General features: G+C 40.4%; 1 protein-coding gene across 2 annotated transcripts in view; it reads right to left on the reverse strand.

Moving 5' to 3' along the window:
• Positions 1-814: 814 nt before the first annotated feature.
• CALCR (calcitonin receptor) overlaps positions 815-19098 on the reverse strand; it is a 42870-nt gene continuing 24586 nt past the window's right edge. The window contains exons 7-13 of one of the 2 annotated variants that reach the window (XM_068973199.1): positions 12525-12678; positions 10569-10629; positions 10426-10492; positions 7892-8107; positions 6750-6791; positions 956-1156; positions 815-856 (exon numbers count right to left, since the gene is read on the reverse strand). In XM_068973199.1, coding sequence (XP_068829300.1) covers positions 815-856; positions 956-1156; positions 6750-6791; positions 7892-8107; positions 10426-10492; positions 10569-10629; positions 12525-12678 — 783 coding nt within the window. Of the gene's footprint in view, positions 1157-6749; positions 6792-7891; positions 8108-10425; positions 10493-10568; positions 10630-12524; positions 12679-19098 lie in introns of both variants that reach the window. The other variant, XM_068973200.1, reaches the window with a different exon arrangement.

The following is a 19098-nucleotide window of genomic DNA, read 5'->3' on the forward strand; positions in this document are numbered from 1 at the left end:
AATGTTAGTAACCAAAGCACATTCAACACGAAAGCCAATTTCTTCTTACAGAAGTCAGGACCTGCCCAAGACCAAGCTGGGCGCACAGTATTAGTAAAGTAATGAACACATAGAACCATCTAATATTTGGAGCAAACTGACTTTTTTTTTCATTCAAAGCCTTACATTTTCCTGCCAAATGCAGGTCTTTTTTCCCCACAAACTTAGTCATCTCTACATTAGAAAGTCACTTTGTTTTGAGGAGGTCAAGTTGTAATTCGTGCAGTTTACATTGTGTGTGTATCTGTGGATGGTAAAAATCTGAGTAACATCAGAATCAATTGAAATTAAAAAAAGAAATAAAAAAATCAGAACCATAGCCAAATACCAAAGTATCCTAATTTAAAAGTTTCGAGTTAAAAAGAAAACCATTGATGGTGACTTGAATTTTTCAAAGGTTAGAAATGGCTCAAGATTAACAAGGAGCACCCTGGATCTGAACTAGGTCCATTTTTGTTTTACTCGGCTACTTTGCTTACCTTACTCTGACATTTGTACATCTCAGTCCTGGATGAAAGATGGTAGTCACAGGAGTTCACAGGCGTTGCAGAGTTCACAGGTGGTGGAGAGGGAGACTCCATTCCTCGACTGTCTCCCAGTAGCAATAGTACCAAGTAAAACTGTCTTCAGATTCACTATGGAAAAATGCACTTGATACTTCTCACAAATGAGATGTGTGCTCCTGGGAGGATGGAGATCACTTGCGATGCAGGGTCGGTCTTGCTCCCAGGAAATGAGGGCACAGGGATCACAAGGCTGTTGTTGGCGTCACATTTCAAGCGGATGACTCTTGCTCAATGATCTCCATAGCGACGACCTCAGCACCCTCCACGGCGATGACCTCAGCAGCAGCCTCCACGGCGATGACCTCGGCACCCTTCATGGAGATGACCTCCCCTCCCTCCATAGGGATGACCTCAGCACCCTCCTCGCCCAGGTTGTCGGCGGGCTCGTTCTGCGGCTCCTGGTGGCAGATGTAGATCGGCGGAGCCTCAGCCAGGGCGGCCGCGGCGGCGGCAGTGGCGGCGGCGGCGTTGGCCGCACGGTGGGCCCGGCGGCGGCCATTCCAGCGCTGAGCTTGGTACTGGTTCCACTGACGCTTCAGGGCGGCCTGGACCTGGAAGACGAAAGGGAACCTTCTGTTCATATCACTGCCGGGAATGCCCTGAGCATAATTCTCGGCGCTCATCAGGGGTGTGTGTGTGTGTGTGTGCGCGTGTGCGCGTGTGTGTGTCTGTGTGTGTGTGTGTGCGCGCGCGTGTGTGTGCGTGCGTGTGTGTGTACTGAGTAATTTGCCTCAGCTGCCCGGGTGTGTGTGCGCACGCGTGTGTGTGCGTGCGTGTGTGTGTACTGAGTAATTTGCCTCAGCTGCCCCTGGCAAGGTTATTTGCTCTTTTGAGCAAAAGTTTCTTCATTAGAGCTTTTATCCCATGAATGAAATTTGATTTGGTTTCATATTCAATATGGCATGTACATCATATTAGGAAGGGAGAGTCTGAAAACTTTTTATCTGCTACAACTTCTGATACAGCAGAAGCTTTTAACTAAATCTACACATTATTGGTCATGAAAAAATATCTGGGAGCCATTTCACAGCTCTGGATTTTACGATAATGGCCTTATACTGTTGATTTTCCTTTATCCAGCATGGCTTGAAATGAGGTGTGCCCAATAAAACTCTGGTTAGTGGTTAACAAACCATGTCTTATTCGTTTTTTGTAATGCTAGATGTCATGGTGTTTGGGAAGGAGCAGTTATTCAATAAATGTTTTCTGAATGGTTGTCAACATCCATTCTAGAGTGAGTTTCTAATGCCAAGAAAATGACCATCCATGACTGTATTGTAATTAGTGTATTGACATCCAGTGGTATTAGGGTGAGGGTGCTAAAAATGTCTAGACTGAATCTGAGGAAGAAATGGAAGTTTCATTTCATGCAAATATGAAAGCCTGAGTTTTGATATAAGACTTAGAAACACAGGTTTTGGAGAACTTTAATTCCTCCCTGAGGTGAGTTACAAAGCACCGGGTCATCTACGTTTATTGTTAGGTATTCTCTCTCACACCACGGTGTATGATTTGGAGAACTGTTCGGGAGCTGCAGTGGGTTGCTGATTTTGGAATTACCAGAAGCAAACACTCGTAATAGTAACATCACATCATCTTTCAATGCCTGTTCCACTGACAAGGCCATTTCACTGTGTCTCATTTGATGCCATGAACAAGTATTGAACTTTGGGTCAAGAAACCAGCTCTGCCCACATTAGCCATGAAATCTTGGGCAGGATAGTTAACCCCTCTGAGATTACTTTCTTCAATACAACTTTTCTATCTCACCTAGCTGCCTGATGGATTACATGGCTATAGTATGAATAGAGTGGCTTCTAAGATGTAAGTATAATACCAAACAAGGAGGCTACAGGTATTCCTACTGTTATACCCTTATTATGGCAGGATGGTGGTCTTTAGACTGAAGGAAACTCTTCTGTTATGTGTGTGCATGTATACCTTTGGACGGTGGTGTTGCCAAGGATATAAAAAGAGGTCTTAATGACATAGTTTCTGATCTCAGGTTCAGTTATTTCTCATATATTCTAAGCTAGGTCTCCACGGAGAGTCCTCAACAGCCTGGAAACTATTGGATGTTAATGCAAATGAAAGTTTTCTTCACATCGTGATTTGTGCTGGGAAAAGTGTGTTCAATTTTGGGGGGAAAAGGAAAGGTAATACTCTTGGTGGGAAGATTACCCTAGGAATGTATTTTCAAATACGAATGCACTTATTAAAGGTGTTGATGAGTGAATAGTTCAGACTCTTCTCTTGAATCACCCACTTTGTCTTCTACTTCACTTCTGAAAAAGCTACCATGTTTCCCTGTCAGTTTGTGAGCTTTTGCTTTGCAGTCTATGCAGTACGGAGAGTTACAGAATTGAAGAGACTTGATTGATTATATAAGAAAGGGCTGATATGAAACCATAGCTGAATACATTTGGGAAAGAACATCCCTCCTGAGTTATACTTTCAGCTAAATACCTGTGGCCATGGCATTTTTCCTTTAGCACCTCTTCAAGAACCTAGTAAATATTTCAATTGCTTTCCAGTTTTTGGGCTGTACTGTCTATTAAACATAGGTCCTTAAATGCCGAGTTTATTATCTAGGAACTGTCAAATGCCCTGTTGAATTAGGAAATATACAGCTCAGAGAAGCACTGTCCCCAGACAAAGGGAACTGATAGTTTCTGTGGATTCAAAATCTCCTAAATACCAACGTTGTCTTTATAGCTAAAACGTAACACAGATATTTAAAGGTGTCTGAGGCGGACAGTGCCCAGCAGGGGGAAAAAAAAAAAGGAAGTCCTTTGTTTTGCCTCATCTGTCTTTTTAAAATAATCGCCACTGGAGTATCCATGCATACTAATGAAGTACCCAGCATGAGGCCAAAGGGTTTGAAGTCTATTTTAATTTTTAAAAATTATGACAGAAATGTTCATCGCCTCCTGTAATTGTATTCCAGAATTATAAGCTATCCTTTTGTGTGGAGATGGCAATCTGCTTCCATTTGTAAACCACACATGTAAGAATAGGCCCTTAGCAGCATGTGAAAGACACTTCAATAATTTCAGTTTAATAAGGGCAATTATCTCCTACAATACCTCAGGTTGAGCCTAACAGTGCTTTGATCACAAGAATATGGGCATTGAATCTATTTGAAAAAAACAGAGGAGACTTTGGTTGCTTCTGAAAGGCATCAGAAATATAAGGAGTTGCCCATGGGGAAAGTAGAATACACAAAGTTTTGAATTATATAAATGCATTGCTAGTTATAAAAGCAATTAACACAGATCATGTCACATTTTCCCGATTATGCCAATTTATTTATTGTCAACTGTAAAAAAATATGAGTCCTGATGGCTTGAAGGAATAATGATTATACCTGGTTCTGTTACTAACTAACAGTATAGGGTGGGTAACATTTTGAGGTCTCTATTTCTATATTTGTAAAAAAGAAAATCAGGTTGGAATCTTCGTGGTTGTTTGGATGTTTTTGTCTTTGGCCTTTGTTTTCCTGTTAAGTTCATTGTAAGAACTTGCAGTTATGTGCTGTTGAATTGAGCTTTATCTCAGGAGTTCTGATCATTTTTTGTCTAGGACAAAGAAATCATAGCTTAGCTTTGGGTCCTGAAGCTGACTTTCTTGAGTTTTCTAGAAAGGCAGTATTTTGAAAACCACGTTTTATTGAAGGAATTTTTAAATAGAAAAATTTATCTTTGCATATGAAGTGATAGCATTACTGATCTGGAAATAGCACATAGGGACATAAGGAGAATCCCTTACAAACAGGAAAGGGAAGTGGTGAGTACAGAGCTAGGAAAAATTGGGCATCTTGATAGCTGTAATCTGGAGAAGGAAATGGCTACCCACTCCTGTATTCTTGCCTGGAGAATCCCATGGACAAAAGAGCTTGGCAGGCCCCAGTCCATGGAGTCTCAAAGAGTTGGATGCAACTAAGCACATAGCTGTAGTCATCTTTTTAAGGTCTCTTAGTTCCTTAGTAACTGACTGAAATGATTGGATGGTCAATGTCCACTGTCTTGGAAGAGGTGTGGGAAATGTTTTTTATATAAGCGTGCTCTCACAGTCACCTCCTGACACCTAGTACTGGAATTCTCAAAAATCCTTTCCTCCACTGACTATCTTATCCATTTCCATGGCAGGAATCACTGACCACAAATGGATAATAAAGAAAAATTAAAACCTTTATCTTCATTGTAGAACTGACGTATCAGCCCCCTAGATTTCTGCCAAAATGTAACATTCAGTCAGGCAAAGCCTGATCACAGCCCTATCTCAGATGTGGCTGGAAATCACTTCCTGCATGAGTAACTGCCCTGCCCGTGTTCAGTGTTGTAAGACAATATGTTCACAGAAGGCCCAGCTGAGGCCCAGATGCCTACAATTCATGGGACTGTGATATTACATTTGGCACAGTACATGATTTCTATATTATTAGAAATGTCACACTTGTACATTCCCCCAGTAACATGATACTAATTAAAATGGAGATGTTTCTTTACTTCTAAAAGCAGAGATAACACACTTGAACTAGAGACTTTCAACTGTCAGGCGCACCTCTGGGCCCACTTTCTATGCCTGCCACTTCAGAGACAGCATCATGGTTAAGACACAATCAATATTGAGGTATTTTTATAAATGTATGCAGTTCTCTCGTGTTTTCAAAGTATACTCTGCCTGAACCTGATTTTTATATTAGCCCTATACTGATATTATTTTAGATGAAAATATTTATTTTGTATGCCACCTGAGCCAATTCAAGAGGCAGGGATATACATTCACAGGAACTGATATAAAGATGGGGTGACCTAAGTCCTATTTATTTATTAGTTTTTACTATTCTTAAAGAGATACTTTGCTGCTAACAGAAAGATGCTTTATATTTCTATTTCAGGCTTTCAGGATAGTCCCTAGCAATAATGAATGATTTTGTTGGATTAAGGAAGGAATTGATGGATGAATGAAGGAATAAAATGTATCAGTTAAAACAGAGAACAGGAGGAACAATCTTGCAATTTGAGGGTTGGAGATGAGCAAGAGGCCGCAGAGCTGCAAAATATCATAGGTGCCCACTGAATGTTGTTTAACTGAAGAAATAAAGACTAGAAAATTCATTAAATATCAATTGATAATGGTTAGACAATGGTTCTCATTACCAATTTGGAAATAATATGTAGATCTCTTAACAAAATGTGATATGCTTTGGTATAAAATTATTAATAAAGATTGATTTAAAATGATACTTTAACACTAAAAGTTATGAGGTGTATAACTCAAGGAAGTATACTAATGAAGCTTCAGGAAGGAGACATATATATAATGCTGTGCAGTGGAAGATTTAGTCCATTTAACTAGGAATCAGGAAATCTGGGTTCTAGTCCTGGATATAAGCTATGATTGTGACATTGTGCAAGTCACGTGATCTTTCTGGAGTTTTGAATTCTCACCTGACAAATGAGGGAGCTTTCAAATCATGTTCATTGTAGCCCTGGAAGTTCTTTGGTACAAATTTAAGCAGCTCCACTTATGTTTTACAAATTGGGCTTCCATGTAGAATATCATTGGAAGAAAGGGAACTCTGGCTTAAAAAAAACCCCTTAAGACCCTGGCCATGTGGATCTCTAGGTTTTCCTGATCTAAATATTCAGGTAACAAATTACTTACTTCCTTTTGAGTCTTAACTCCAGGGTGATTTCCCAAGAGTTGAATAGGTGTTGTGACACTGGCACCAAGCAAATGGAAAAGAAGGCAGTGACTCAGGACAGACTGGCTAGATACTGGCTCTGCCCTAGTGATGGGTTGGTCCTTCCCAAGGGAGTGGGGATGTGACTTGGACTCTATGGGAACCCAGAATAGCTTTCACTGTTGCTACTCAGGGTTCCAACCAGCTTAAAGGACAATGCCAGGAAATGTGAATTTAGCTACCTGTCTGGATAATATCTGCAATTGTACCACATAAAAACATAGATAAGATTCAACTTGTAGTAGTGGAAAAAATAAGATTGGGCTAGTCAGGAAACCCTGTAAGGTCAACTGTAGAAGTGAGAGATAGTGCAAAGTGCACAGAGGCCCTTGGGAGGCCAGAAAGTGCTGGGTTCATATAAAGAGGTGACACTATTACGTGAAATGCACACTTACCTCGTGGTTGCAGAAGCAGTAGATGACGGCCACGAAGAATCCCTAAAAAGAGGAGGAAAAATGGAGCTGAAGTTATTTTTGTGTGTGTTGTGTTGTTTAGTAATCAATACAAATAGACAACCTGGAGAGGAATATTTCACTACAGCAATAGCAAGTCAAAGTTCGATGGAAAAACAGTTACTACCACTCATGTCCAGGGCTTAGCTCCAAGAATATTCCATCAGGAATGACTTTTTCTTGTAAGGATTCTATTGTTTGGCTACAAGGACTGTTCTCATTAATCTGGTTAATATATTGCTTCCCTTAACATGGAGATTTATAGCAGAATATGCTGATTTTAGGGGAGATGAAAAGAAATTTTGTACCCCCAAAACTTAAAAACAAGGTTCTTGTAGAGTTTAGTAGAGAGAACTTTTGCAAACACACGTTACAATGCATGGCTGTAGGCCTGACTCTGACCTGTGTCCTTGTGGTGAACTAGCGCAGTACTGTACCCACAGCTAAGTCCACCTCGCCAAACAGGACATGGATTTAGTAACTACTCTGAAGTTCCTGTCACCACTCAAGTTTCCTGTGTCCCCAAGCTTGTGTCTATAGAAATGGTCAAAATTGTTGATGATGATCCAGTTTGGAAAGCCAACTGGCATCAATTACATTGATCTTCAACACTCTCCTCAATAAAGCAAAACCCACTGTGGCCCTCAGATATGGAGGAGGAGAAGGAGAGGTCAACGACTGTGGGAGTAACTCTGTCCTCAGCACTGGGCAAGTGGGTTAATTTCTGGACAAATATTTCAGTTGTTTGTTGTTAGTCACTCAGTCACATCTGACCTTGTGCGACCCCACGGATGATTGCCCGCCACGCTCCTCTGTCCATGGGATTTCCAGACGTATTCTCAAAGTTCAGCCCTCCCATTTCCTGTTTCCTTGCTCAGTTTTAAGATTCAAAAGGTGGGGAAGCAGGCAGTGAGGAAGACAGAGAGGTCCACCTCCCTTCCAGGTAATGTGAGTTCAAAAGGCTCATTCTCATCACAGAGAAGCCTCAGACAACTGTGGCCCCTGCTCCAAGTAGCTGGGAGAGTGGCTGCGTCCATGGTTCCCCCCTCACCCGGAAGTGAATCAGAGAGCACATCACCCCTCACCTGGAAGTGAATCAGAGAGTGCATCACAAAGTCGTAGATCTTCCCAAGCACGGGGTGGGAAGGTCGCCAGGGAAGGATGACGAATTGGACCCCCAGAAGGGGCACCAGGATTAGAGTGGCCCTCACCGCCTTCAGGTACATGTACGAGTCCTCCTGCGATTCCTTTATTTTCTTCACAAGCACCCGGATGATGTTCAGCAGGAAGAAGAAGTTCAACTGCAAAGACAGACGATGTTCTGAGCACATTCTCCCGGTGAACGCCCCTGAAGGACACCCCCTTGGCCCAGTTCTTAGCTACCCAGTGTGTGTCGGGGGGTGGGAAGGAGGGCTGGCACACACACTGGATGGAACACAAGAGACTGCCTGAGAATTGAGACCATCTGCTCCTTGTTATGACAACATGGAGCATCAGGGGAGCCAAATACTCTTTTGGAGCATGAATTAACATCCCTCCCCTTTTTTTCTAAATGAGAAAATAATATCCTGAATATGTAACTACATTTGGTTCAAATCTAAGGAAGATGTTTTATTCTTTATTTAGGTTTTTATCATTTTTCCAAAGGGAAGTAAAAAATGATATTTTTAGATATCACCATCTTATCTTTTCATTAAGATTTTCCCCCTTATCTAGGACTAGTTTGGATCTGAGAAATTTATCTGTAAAGCTTATGCAGTGGAGAAGGCTAAACCAGACTACTTCTTGTTTTCTAATAACACTGTTTAAAGGAAATCACTTCACAGATTCTAAGTTTACAATTGGGAAGTTCAGACAAATGTATGTACGAGGGTAACAACCACTCCAAACAAGAAAAGAGCACTTCCACCACCCCAGAAAGCCCCCTCTTGCCCCTTCGCAGTCAACAACTCCATCCCCCCATCTCTAGTAGCCACTGATTTCTAGCATCACAGAAATGGGAGTGTGATACACACACATACTCTGTATTCTTTTGTGTTTGGTTACTTTGGTTTAACATAGTATTCTGTGAGATTCATTTGTGTCGTGTATATTGGCATTTCATTCATTTTTAGTGCTGAGTAGTACTGCATTATATAAATAATACACACACATAATTTGTTTATTCATTCTCCTGTTTATGGAAATTGCGATGGTTTTCAAAATTTGATTGTTATGAATAAGCATACAGTGAATACCTGTGTACAAGTCTTTGTGGGGGCATGTTTTCATTTGAAAAAGTTACCTAAGAGTGGAAGGAAAGGCCTGTTCATATGGTGAATGTATGTTTAACTTTATGAGAAGCTGCCAAACTGCTTTCCAAAGAGGTGGCTTCATGTTACACTCCCTCCAGCATTATGTGAGAATTCCAGTTGTTCTTCACGCTTGCCAGCACTTGGTATGGTCACTCTTTAATATCTGCCATTCTTATAGATCACAAAAAACTACTTTTGGCTGTGAAAGTTACTTTTGAAACCAAGCTTGTTTTAAAATTTTAATTGATCATTTATTTAAAAATAATCAGAGTGGTTTTTCTACCTAGAGTAGAAATAAATGTTGTTACCCCCAAAATTCAAGAAGGAAAGAGATCTTTAATAAAAATAAAATTCTTATGCAGTGGTGATAAATATTCAAGACCCACGTTAGTAGGTCCTTGTGAGCACAGTTGAACTAGTAAGTACATCGCTACTCTGAAAAATGGCAAAAGAACTTGAATCTGAATTGGAAAGGCCAGGAAAGTTAGGAGACAGTCTGGGTGTGACCCAGTTTGATCAGTTCCTAATGGATGATTCTTCAGTACAGGAGAAGAGTATGGTCTATGACTACAACTGTTTTTATTTTTCTAATTCTTACCTGAAGAAAACAGTATTTGAGATTAATGGGGGAAATAATGTCTAAATATTCAATTTGATGGCTCTGATGATGGCCCACATATTGCAAACTGTGGGGAGAAATAAAGAACTTGAATATAGATTCAGATAACCATATTCTCTCCCTGCCCAGCTTCTTACTTGTCATGGGATTCTAAATGACTTTCCTTGAGCCTTTGAGTCTAGTTTTCCTAATGGGTGAACCATCTTGATGTGTCCACTCTGAAGGACTGCTGTTAGCAAACAGCATGGCAATGTATGTGAAGTGCCAGATACACTTCAAGTGCATGTTCAGTGGTGGTCATGATGATGGCCCATGGACCAAAGCTGAAATGGAAGATGGTTTAGTTTGGCAGAGCCCAGTGGAAAATGCTGCAAGGGGACTTTGTGGTCTCTCTCATTCTTATCAGCAACATCTTCACCTTTGGTCTTTATCTTTAATTAGGAGAATTTATTGAATTGTCTAAAAAAAAAAGAAACCCACTGGATTGTTGCTGTGGCTTGTATAGAAATGAGCTTATTGCCCCTCCACTCAATTGTATTAAATAAAAATCATTTTTTAAGAAAAGATTCTTGGATCAAATTATTATTACAGATTATCATTAAATTAACTTCATTTTGGAGTTGTAATACACATACTACATAAAACCATCTTGACAGAACACCCCACAGAGATAACACTGTTAATGGATTTAAAAAGCAATTCTCACCACCAGGGCCCCCATGACTGGACCATGGATGATGTACAGCAGGTTGGTGTCCACACTCAGCCAGCAGCTGAATAACAGAAGGGGGAATACATTAATATCACCTTTTATTTACAAGTAAATTGACTAAAAACCACAATACTTACTTGTCGTTGAATAACAGAGCCCGAGCAATAGCATGAGCAGTGCTTGGCAGCAGCGGGAGTCCTAAAACCGAAAAAAAAAGAAAAAAAGTGCAAAAGCTATAACTACAGCTGGATGGAAAGAACAGTGACAAATTCAACGCCTTGTCAAGATGTCGTCCTGATGTTCTTGTGCAAATTACCTTTGGTCAAAGCAGATAAAACACTCTTAGAACGTCACAAATTGTAAGAGAGTTTGGTTAGCAGCATCCAGTTACTTAAAAGCCTTTCACAAATTATCCAGTGAGGTAGGTTCGACGATGAGCAGTAATAGACCAGAATGCTTTTCATTGTGTGTGAACTGGGCTCTCTCACACAGGGGAGCAGGGCTGTCCTGAAGGGATGCAGCCTTCAGGGCATACGCTGACCTGCCCTCAGGATTTCTTCTAGGCTTTTTGTTCTTCTGTTTACAACATGTGTGTTGATCCTATTTTCGTTCAATAAGAACACTTCAGAGTAGCTACCCTCTGTAAGTTCTGGCTGCAGGACCTTCAGTAAAGTAGCTCAGAATCTACTTCTCTGTGTAAACCTTGAAGTAGTTGTCAAAAACAACTTTGAATTTACAAATGGAATGAAGGATGTAGCTGCTGGCAGTGCACCCTGTCTGTATCTTTTACAAATTAACCTTCATTCTATAAAAGTAATCTAGAGTAAAGTAATTTTTGTCAAAAACAAACAAACAAACAAACAAACAAACAAAATTCTCTTTTTCTCAGGTGTACCCATGCCCAATAAAATATTGTTTCATGTGGTTGAGATTTGTAGACAGTTTTAAAAACTATCCTCAGATTAAGAAATGTGTCTCGGGTGAATTAGACTGCCACACTTTTATTTTCTGTGAATTATGTGCAAAAGGATATTCAGAATATTGAGTTTTCATCTAAGAACCACCTCAGCTTCTTAACCCACGAAGCATATAATTCAAAATGGGACCATCGATTAAATGTTTGACTTGAAAGAATTCTGAGTTGACTATTTACACAAGACGTAACTGTGTTTTATTCACAGAAGTTCTAACATCCCACTCAGGTTTAGAATCAGAAATTCATTCTCTGGATTGATTTTGAAATGCACATTTTAGTGTTAGAGAGGCAACATGGAGATTTCACTTCTACCTTGCCATTTTGTAGAAAGGAAATATGTTTCATTCTTTAGAGAAGAGTGTAGACTCTGTATCTGCTAATTCCTAGGGCTCTTCACCTTCCCCTAATCATGATGTCACTTTTTACACAGTTTAGTTTTTCTTTCCTTTTCCTCTTCTCCCTCTAGGCTTCCAGAGCCATAACAACCTTTCCCTTCCACTAAAGATGGTGAGAGAAAGAATAATCCTTCTCTCCCTAGGATTCATCTCCTGGAGCACTAGAAATGTTTTATTTGTTCACTATAAAAGTTCATGGAGGGTAGGGAATTTCATTCTTTGGATTACAACAATGGGAGGGCCAGCAAGGCAAAGAATCAATCTGAAGAGGTAAAAATAAATGATTTTTCTGAGAACTAAACTCCAGCATTTGAAGTTGCTTCGATTTGGGAGAAGATGACCAGTAAGTGGTCCCATGCAGACTTGTAAGGAAGTAACTACTGAAAGAAGCATTCTTTCGTTTTCTTTGGGGAGAATGGGGTCCTCTCTCCATCAGGGCATGCTTTCTGCCCATCTGTCAGCTGGGTTTGTTTCCTGAAGACATTCTCATCACCACAGCCCTCTTCTGCGGCACTCATCCCCATGCCTATCACAGTCTGTCTGAACTTGTTAAGAGCGTCTATCAAGTTCTCTTGGAGACTAGACTGTGGCCAGGACTTGTGTTCCATCTCTCCTCACAGAACCTGAGCCCTTGACTCTCTTCTGATCAAGACTAGCAGAAGACTGCAAACAATCAGGCAGAGGCAAGAGCGGATCAAAACCCAGCAGCAGAAGATACCTACCCCAGCCCAGTAGGTAGTACCACCACATGCGCTGTCCCTCAGCAAACACAGACACCACGATGAGAGTGTGCAGGTAGAGGCCTTCGCAGAGCATCCAGAAATAGTTGCACGACATCATGTACTGGTGGAAAAAGTGCAGAATCTTGCACATCGGCTGTCGGAAAGAAATGAAGATACTCAGAGGACGACATCTGCGACAATTTGGCCGTGAACAGAGGATGAACGTGAAAATGAGCCAAAGTATCTGCATTTAGCCAGAGAGACAGTTTCCCTGAGCATCTCTTAATACGTGCCACCTACTAGATGCGGAGATCAGGGTACTAGCTCATAGGTGATTAGTATCACATGTACACAGCCAACTAGGGCAATGGAATTCCAGTGTCCTAAGTGTTCTTTTCTTATTACCTTCTGGTGGGTTGAGTTGTATAGAGTTGTTGTTGTTGTTTAGTCCACGATAAGGCATGTCTGACTCTTTGTGACTCCACGCACTGTAGCCCGCCAGGCTCCTCTGTTTATGGAATTCTCCAGACAAGAATACTGGAGTGAGTTGCCATTTCCTTCTGCAGGGGATCTTCCCGACCCAGGGATGGAAGCCACATCTCGTGCATTGGCAGGTGGATTCTTTACCACTGAGCCGCCAGGGACTTATAGACCAGACACGTTTATTTTCCTATAATGTGTCTAGGAACCATAATTTCTGACAGCATCCAAGGATTCATCACATGACTTTTATGGCCCCTTTTCTACGGCCAATGAGAATAACACAGAAATTGTTAATGCTCTCCTGAAGTTTACTGATCTGTTAGTGATACCTACTTAACATTTAAAAAAAAAAAGTAAAAAGGAGAGAACTGGACGATCCATTTCTCATACATGAGCCAAGAGCTATGTTGAGCCCATCTGACCCTAGGGATTTTGTTTTTATAAGGGAGCCTTAGTTTCCACACTGGGGTCCCAATGTTTGGGACACAGAGATAAGGATGGCATCCTTACTTGGTACTGAATAATCCCTCCAAAAATATCCAATTCAAATATAAATAATAAAAGAGTTCATAGTGGTGCTTTTCAAATGTTAGCATGCATCAGAATCACTGGGAGAGCCTGTTAAAACACAGATTTTGGGGGGCCCCAGTAGTAGAGATTCTGATTCAGAAGATCTAGGGTGGGCCATGAGATTTTCATTTCTGGTAAGTATCCAAGTGATGCTTAAGCTATTGGTCTAAGGGCCACACTTGGGATAGATTTCGGGTATATAAGGAGTTTCCCTGGCACCTGACTCCTGTTTTTGTTACTTGCTAGCCTTCTAGTAATAATAACCCTAACCATTGAAGAGCACAGGCTTGCTCTTCCAGCAGATTGACAATGCAACGGGGCAACACCCTGGCTTTGAGTCACATGCAAAATAAAGCCACCTGAGGAGGAGTTAGAGAACTTTTTGTCAAGCTGCCAGAACAGCTGACGAACTGGAAGGCAAAATGTGCGCCTGTCAACTTGAAAACTGTCAATGGGTCCAGTATTTAGTGCTAGCTGAATGAAGGGGAAGATCCCCCAGTCAGAAAGTCAGCATTAACTTTGAAGGAAACCACTGCAGCCTTTCTCTCTAGAGAAATTTAGAAGATCCAGTGTTTTCACTTAAATGTGAATCTGTCATGCAGTCTTGGACTGATTTTTGATAACACCTCAGAGAAAATGAGCTTGAATCTGTGTGACTGTATCACAACTGGGCGTGTTTAGCAAAAAGAAAAAAACAAAACAAAACAAAAAACACTGGAGAAAAAGTCCCATATGAGATAAGTACGTTGGAAAATGATCCAGAAATTGGCAAAGGCAACACTCTGGAAGTGATTGGGAAACAAAGCCAGAGCAAACAGGAACATCCTTTGAAGGGGGGCGCCTGTTAGACATGTGACAGGGGAATAAAAATTAACAGCTTGCTACACTCAAGGGTCTTTGCTCTATACAGTGTAATGAGGGTATTAGCACTTTTCACTGGGGATTTTCAAAGCCATGACTGAATGAGTTTTATATTCTCATGCCACAGCCCTTTTGGTTATTTGAGATTTAAAAACCTCTGAGTATGTGCATTCTGCTTTCACACTTAGTTGTTTAAGATTTGAGCAGTTAAGGAAATGGCAACCCACTCCAATATTCTTGCCTGGAGAATCCCATGGACAGAGGAGCCTGACAGGCTACAGTCCATGGGGTCGCAAAGAGTCGGACATGACTGAGCAACTTTCACTTACACGTGCTCTGAGTTTCCGTATCTCCCATGCTGTGTAACACAGAAATGAAACTTGGTACCAGGGTTAGAAGATGATGAGTGCTTAAGGCCAGGACAATAGTAACAACTATAATATAAATAATAATAGCTAACATTTGAGAGTTCCTGCACGTCAGACTCAATTTTACAGATTTTAGATGTATTGGTTCATTTCATCCTCATAAGCAACGCTTTGAGAACGGCACTACTGTTATCATTATCAGGAAAGTGAAGCACAGTGAGATTAAGTAACTGGCTCAAGAGTAATCTGTAAGTAGATGAGTTGGGATTTGCGATCCTGGGCTTTAGCAAGAACAATGCTATGGTATTTGAAGCAAGCCACCTAAACACAGCAAATATAAAATTGACTATTGCTCCACAGCTTTCTGACAGTTAACCAACATATCCCAAGGGAGTGTACAAAACTTCTAGTATTTACATGTGGTACATATTATAATGAAATATTACTGAGCCATTAAAATGAAATAATGCTATTTGCAGCGGCATGGATGGACCTAGAGAATGTCATGCTGAGGGAAGTAAGTCAGACAGAGAAGGCAAATATCATATGACATCCCTTATATTCAGGATCTAAAAAGAAATGATACAAAAGAACCTATTTGCAAAGCAGAGACAGACTCACAGACTTAGAGAGCTAACTTAGGGTTGCAGATGTAGGGAGGAGGAAGGATGGGAGGAAAGGATAGTTAGGGAGTTTGGGATGGACGTGTAAAAACTGCTGTGTTTAAAATGGATAACCAACAAGGTCCTACTGTACAGTACAGGGAACTCTGCTCAATGTCATGTGGCAGCCTGGATGGGAGGGGAGTTTGGGGGAGAATGGTTACATGTATATGCATGGGTGAGTCCCTTCGCTGTTCATCTGAAACTATCATAACATTGTTAATCAGCTATACTCCAATAAAAAATAAAAAGTTTTAAAAAATAGATCAAGAGGGGAAAGAAAAGTTCTAGTATCTCAGCTGAAAGTTTCTTTTTAAGAATGAAAACCATCTGGAAGAAGTGCTGCACTAAATTCGTAACAGTCTTCTCAAAGCAGGGAAAACAAGGGCAAACACTGAGATGAAGACCCACTACCAAAACCATGCCGCAAGATACCGTTTGTAGGTCACTAATTTCTTGTGCAGAGGTATCACCCAGAGGGGTCAGATGAGAGAAACTGGGTTGATGTTTATAGCCATCTTAAGAATAAATTCTTTACAGCCATATGGGAATGTGGTTGATTATAATTAATACATTTTAAAAAGAATAAGGATATCCTCTATACTTTTCTGTACCATATGGTCTTGGTTAAAAGACCATTTATTGGTGTTTTTATATAAGTCAAGAGAAATCTCATAAGTAACCAGGGTAAGATACCTCACTTCATTACTACGTCTTGGCATCACTCTCTCTGCACTGTTCCTCAAATCCATAATACTTATTCTTTCTCAATCAAATATCTTTCATAGGAACCAAAATGGATAATTCCAACACAGTTTTATTGGCCATTGATCTCTCATCCCCCAAGCTTTGCCGTCACTTCCCTCATGTGTAGAAGCTCACCCTCCCACCAGGCTCCTCTAGGTTGGGCAGGAGAAGTCAGTTTGCACCCTTGGTTTCACTTCTGAGCATCCATTCCAAGCTGAGCTTCCTGGGACTAGGATGAAATTCTGACCTAGTCCGTTGTCCCAACTGTCCTGAACAAGTGAGACTTAGAAGAAATCCGCTTTGTTTTTCAGAACTTGGGGCTCATTTAACTTTGATTATATAAGAGGCTATAGAAAATGTGACCCAATTGTTTTGGCGTTTGAGGTACAAAATGCTCAGGTTCCTAGCAAAAACTAATCTTGCTGTATTGTCCCCTTTCGGACTCAGACAAAAAGTTCAGAGAGACATTTCTTTCTAGAAAATGATGAGGGTGCTGCCAGCTTCCTTTAGATGCAGCAAGAACAATGCTTTTAATTCTGCCTCCTGACTCCCTACATGAAGATCATTGAACAAGCAGATAGAACAAGAAAATGAAATTTTAGATATTATGGAAATGAAATGTTCAAATGACACAAGTGACAATGGGCAATTTTCATATCACTCAATAAACTGAGGATCTATTCAGCCCTTATTTATTCCATGGGTAATTTTGAGTTTAACTTTAAAAAAAAAAGTTGTGTGAAGGAAGAAGATTCTCACTCTTGGTTTTACTGGAAAGAATCTGCCCAACCAAAAAACTTCCACTGGAATAGACTGACTACTTTGATGCAAAAGGGACCAGAAGCCCACTGGGATTCCCTGCTGAGGACTAAGAACACGGTTTCTTTGGCCCCCAACTAAATACACCCTCACAGAAGTAGTATAAAAACATTTGGGGTGATGCAGCCTCCTTTCACAAGAAATAACTTTCTTTTTAATATGTCCCCATGGGCACTGGGAAGGAAAATATTTTTGCCTCTAAACTGCTGATTCTGTGACCTGAGAATTGGGTCAAAATTAAGAAAAAAAAAACAAATCCACAATTCTGCCTTTAGTTTGCTTAAAAAAGAAAGTCTTTAAAAAGTATATATTCTTTTCTATATAGAAAATTATATATATTTTTTATAGGAAAGAGACATATGTTTGAATCACAGACAGATGGAGTCTAATGGATGTGCTTTTCTCTAGTTTATGACTTTGGTTGTGTTTTTCATGTTAATTTCAATTTTTTAATAAATATTTATAGATTGACAATATCTAATAACTTCCCTTTTTCAAAAGTTTCTTCTGTTAGTTTCTTTGTTTGTCTCTCCTTTCTTGGGTTTTTGTTTATTATCTCCACTTTTCTCAGCTAGGGAGGACCTGAGTCTAACGTTTTCTGGAATGTCAGTTTTTCAAGAAAAATGCAATGTTTCACATAATTTAGAGTAATTTAAAATTACACATGACTTAATAATATGCTGATGATATGATGCTCAGTGTTTGGATATTATTTTCTCTGTCTTTTTAGAGGTGGGGAATTTACTGCTGGGAGAGATGGGGATTTTCTAGTTAAATCGAATTAAACCTTTCCTTGTTCTGGTTTATGATCTGTATGTTCAAATATGTTACAACAGCAAAATCTTCTTTATTCCTAACGCCTGCATGTGCAGTTTCAACTGCAATTTACTTTAATAGTCTTTTGGATGGGAAAAGATCCCCAAGAAATTGAACTTCTGTGATAGCATTTATGATAGAATATGCATTTTAAAGGTGAGATTCAATACAAAGTTTCAGACCTGTGTCTCTCTTGGAACTAGTAAATAAGCAGTTTCGAGGATGAATAACATCCAAGCTATATCCACTGGAGAGTTCTTTCCTGCCCTTTCTTGAACTAATTATACCAGCCTGAGAGAGCAGTCTTGTGTTGTTTGTTAGATAAGAGATGGATCAAAATCTCACTGGAAAACAAAAGCTGTGTTCAAATAGAGAAAGTATTGAAAACAAATTTCCTTGTTTTTTCCCCCGCTTTGGGCCAAGTGTATGCTTCACAATTTACAAACATGGTTGACTTTTGTCTTTGTGGTCGTTTGTTTTTAGCCTATGCTATTTATTTGGTGAAAGACACATGCTTTCAGAGTTTGTCCCTTGGAAAGACCAGACACTTGGACACGTGAAAGAGGGCAGTGTGTGCTCACACACGATAATATGCCCCATCTACCACTGTAAGTGGGCTGTGATTGGTGGCTCTGCTTCTCTGGTGGCTCAGAGGGTAAAGAATCTGCCTGCAGTTCAGGAGACCTGGATTCGATCCCTGGGTTGGGAAGATCCCCTGGAAAAGGGAATGGCTATCCACTCCAGCATTTTTTGCCTGGAGAATTCCATGGACAGGGGAGCCTGGTGGGCTACAGCTCGTGGGGTCGTGGAGTCGGACATGACTGAGCAACTAACACTTTCACTTTTTCTCACTTGAACCTCAGAGGAAAGGAGATTTCTCATTCAGGCATACCAAGTAAAATAGTCAGATGTTTTGCTCCTTTGTTTTCTACCAAAAAAAGACACACATGCACACACACACTGAAACAGGTAAATGAATGGCAGAGCCTCACATCCGCAGCTGTAAGACACACAACGCTGTTTCCCTGTGAGGCTGGGTGTATTTCCAGGGATTGTGAAGAGAATGTCCTCAATAGGTATTTCCCCCAAATGATATGAATGTAGTTCAACCTGAAGCCTAAAATTTGAGTTTGGGGCACTCAATCAATATTTGACTAATTGGATGAAATTCTACCTTTCAACAATTTTACAGCTTTTTTCCTAGGAAGTTTGCTCTTGCATAGCTACAAAAGACAACAAAAACCAAGC

Source organism: Capricornis sumatraensis, chromosome 5, assembly GCF_032405125.1.
Source record: "Capricornis sumatraensis isolate serow.1 chromosome 5, serow.2, whole genome shotgun sequence".
In the NCBI taxonomy this organism is placed as follows: domain Eukaryota; kingdom Metazoa; phylum Chordata; class Mammalia; order Artiodactyla; family Bovidae; genus Capricornis; species Capricornis sumatraensis.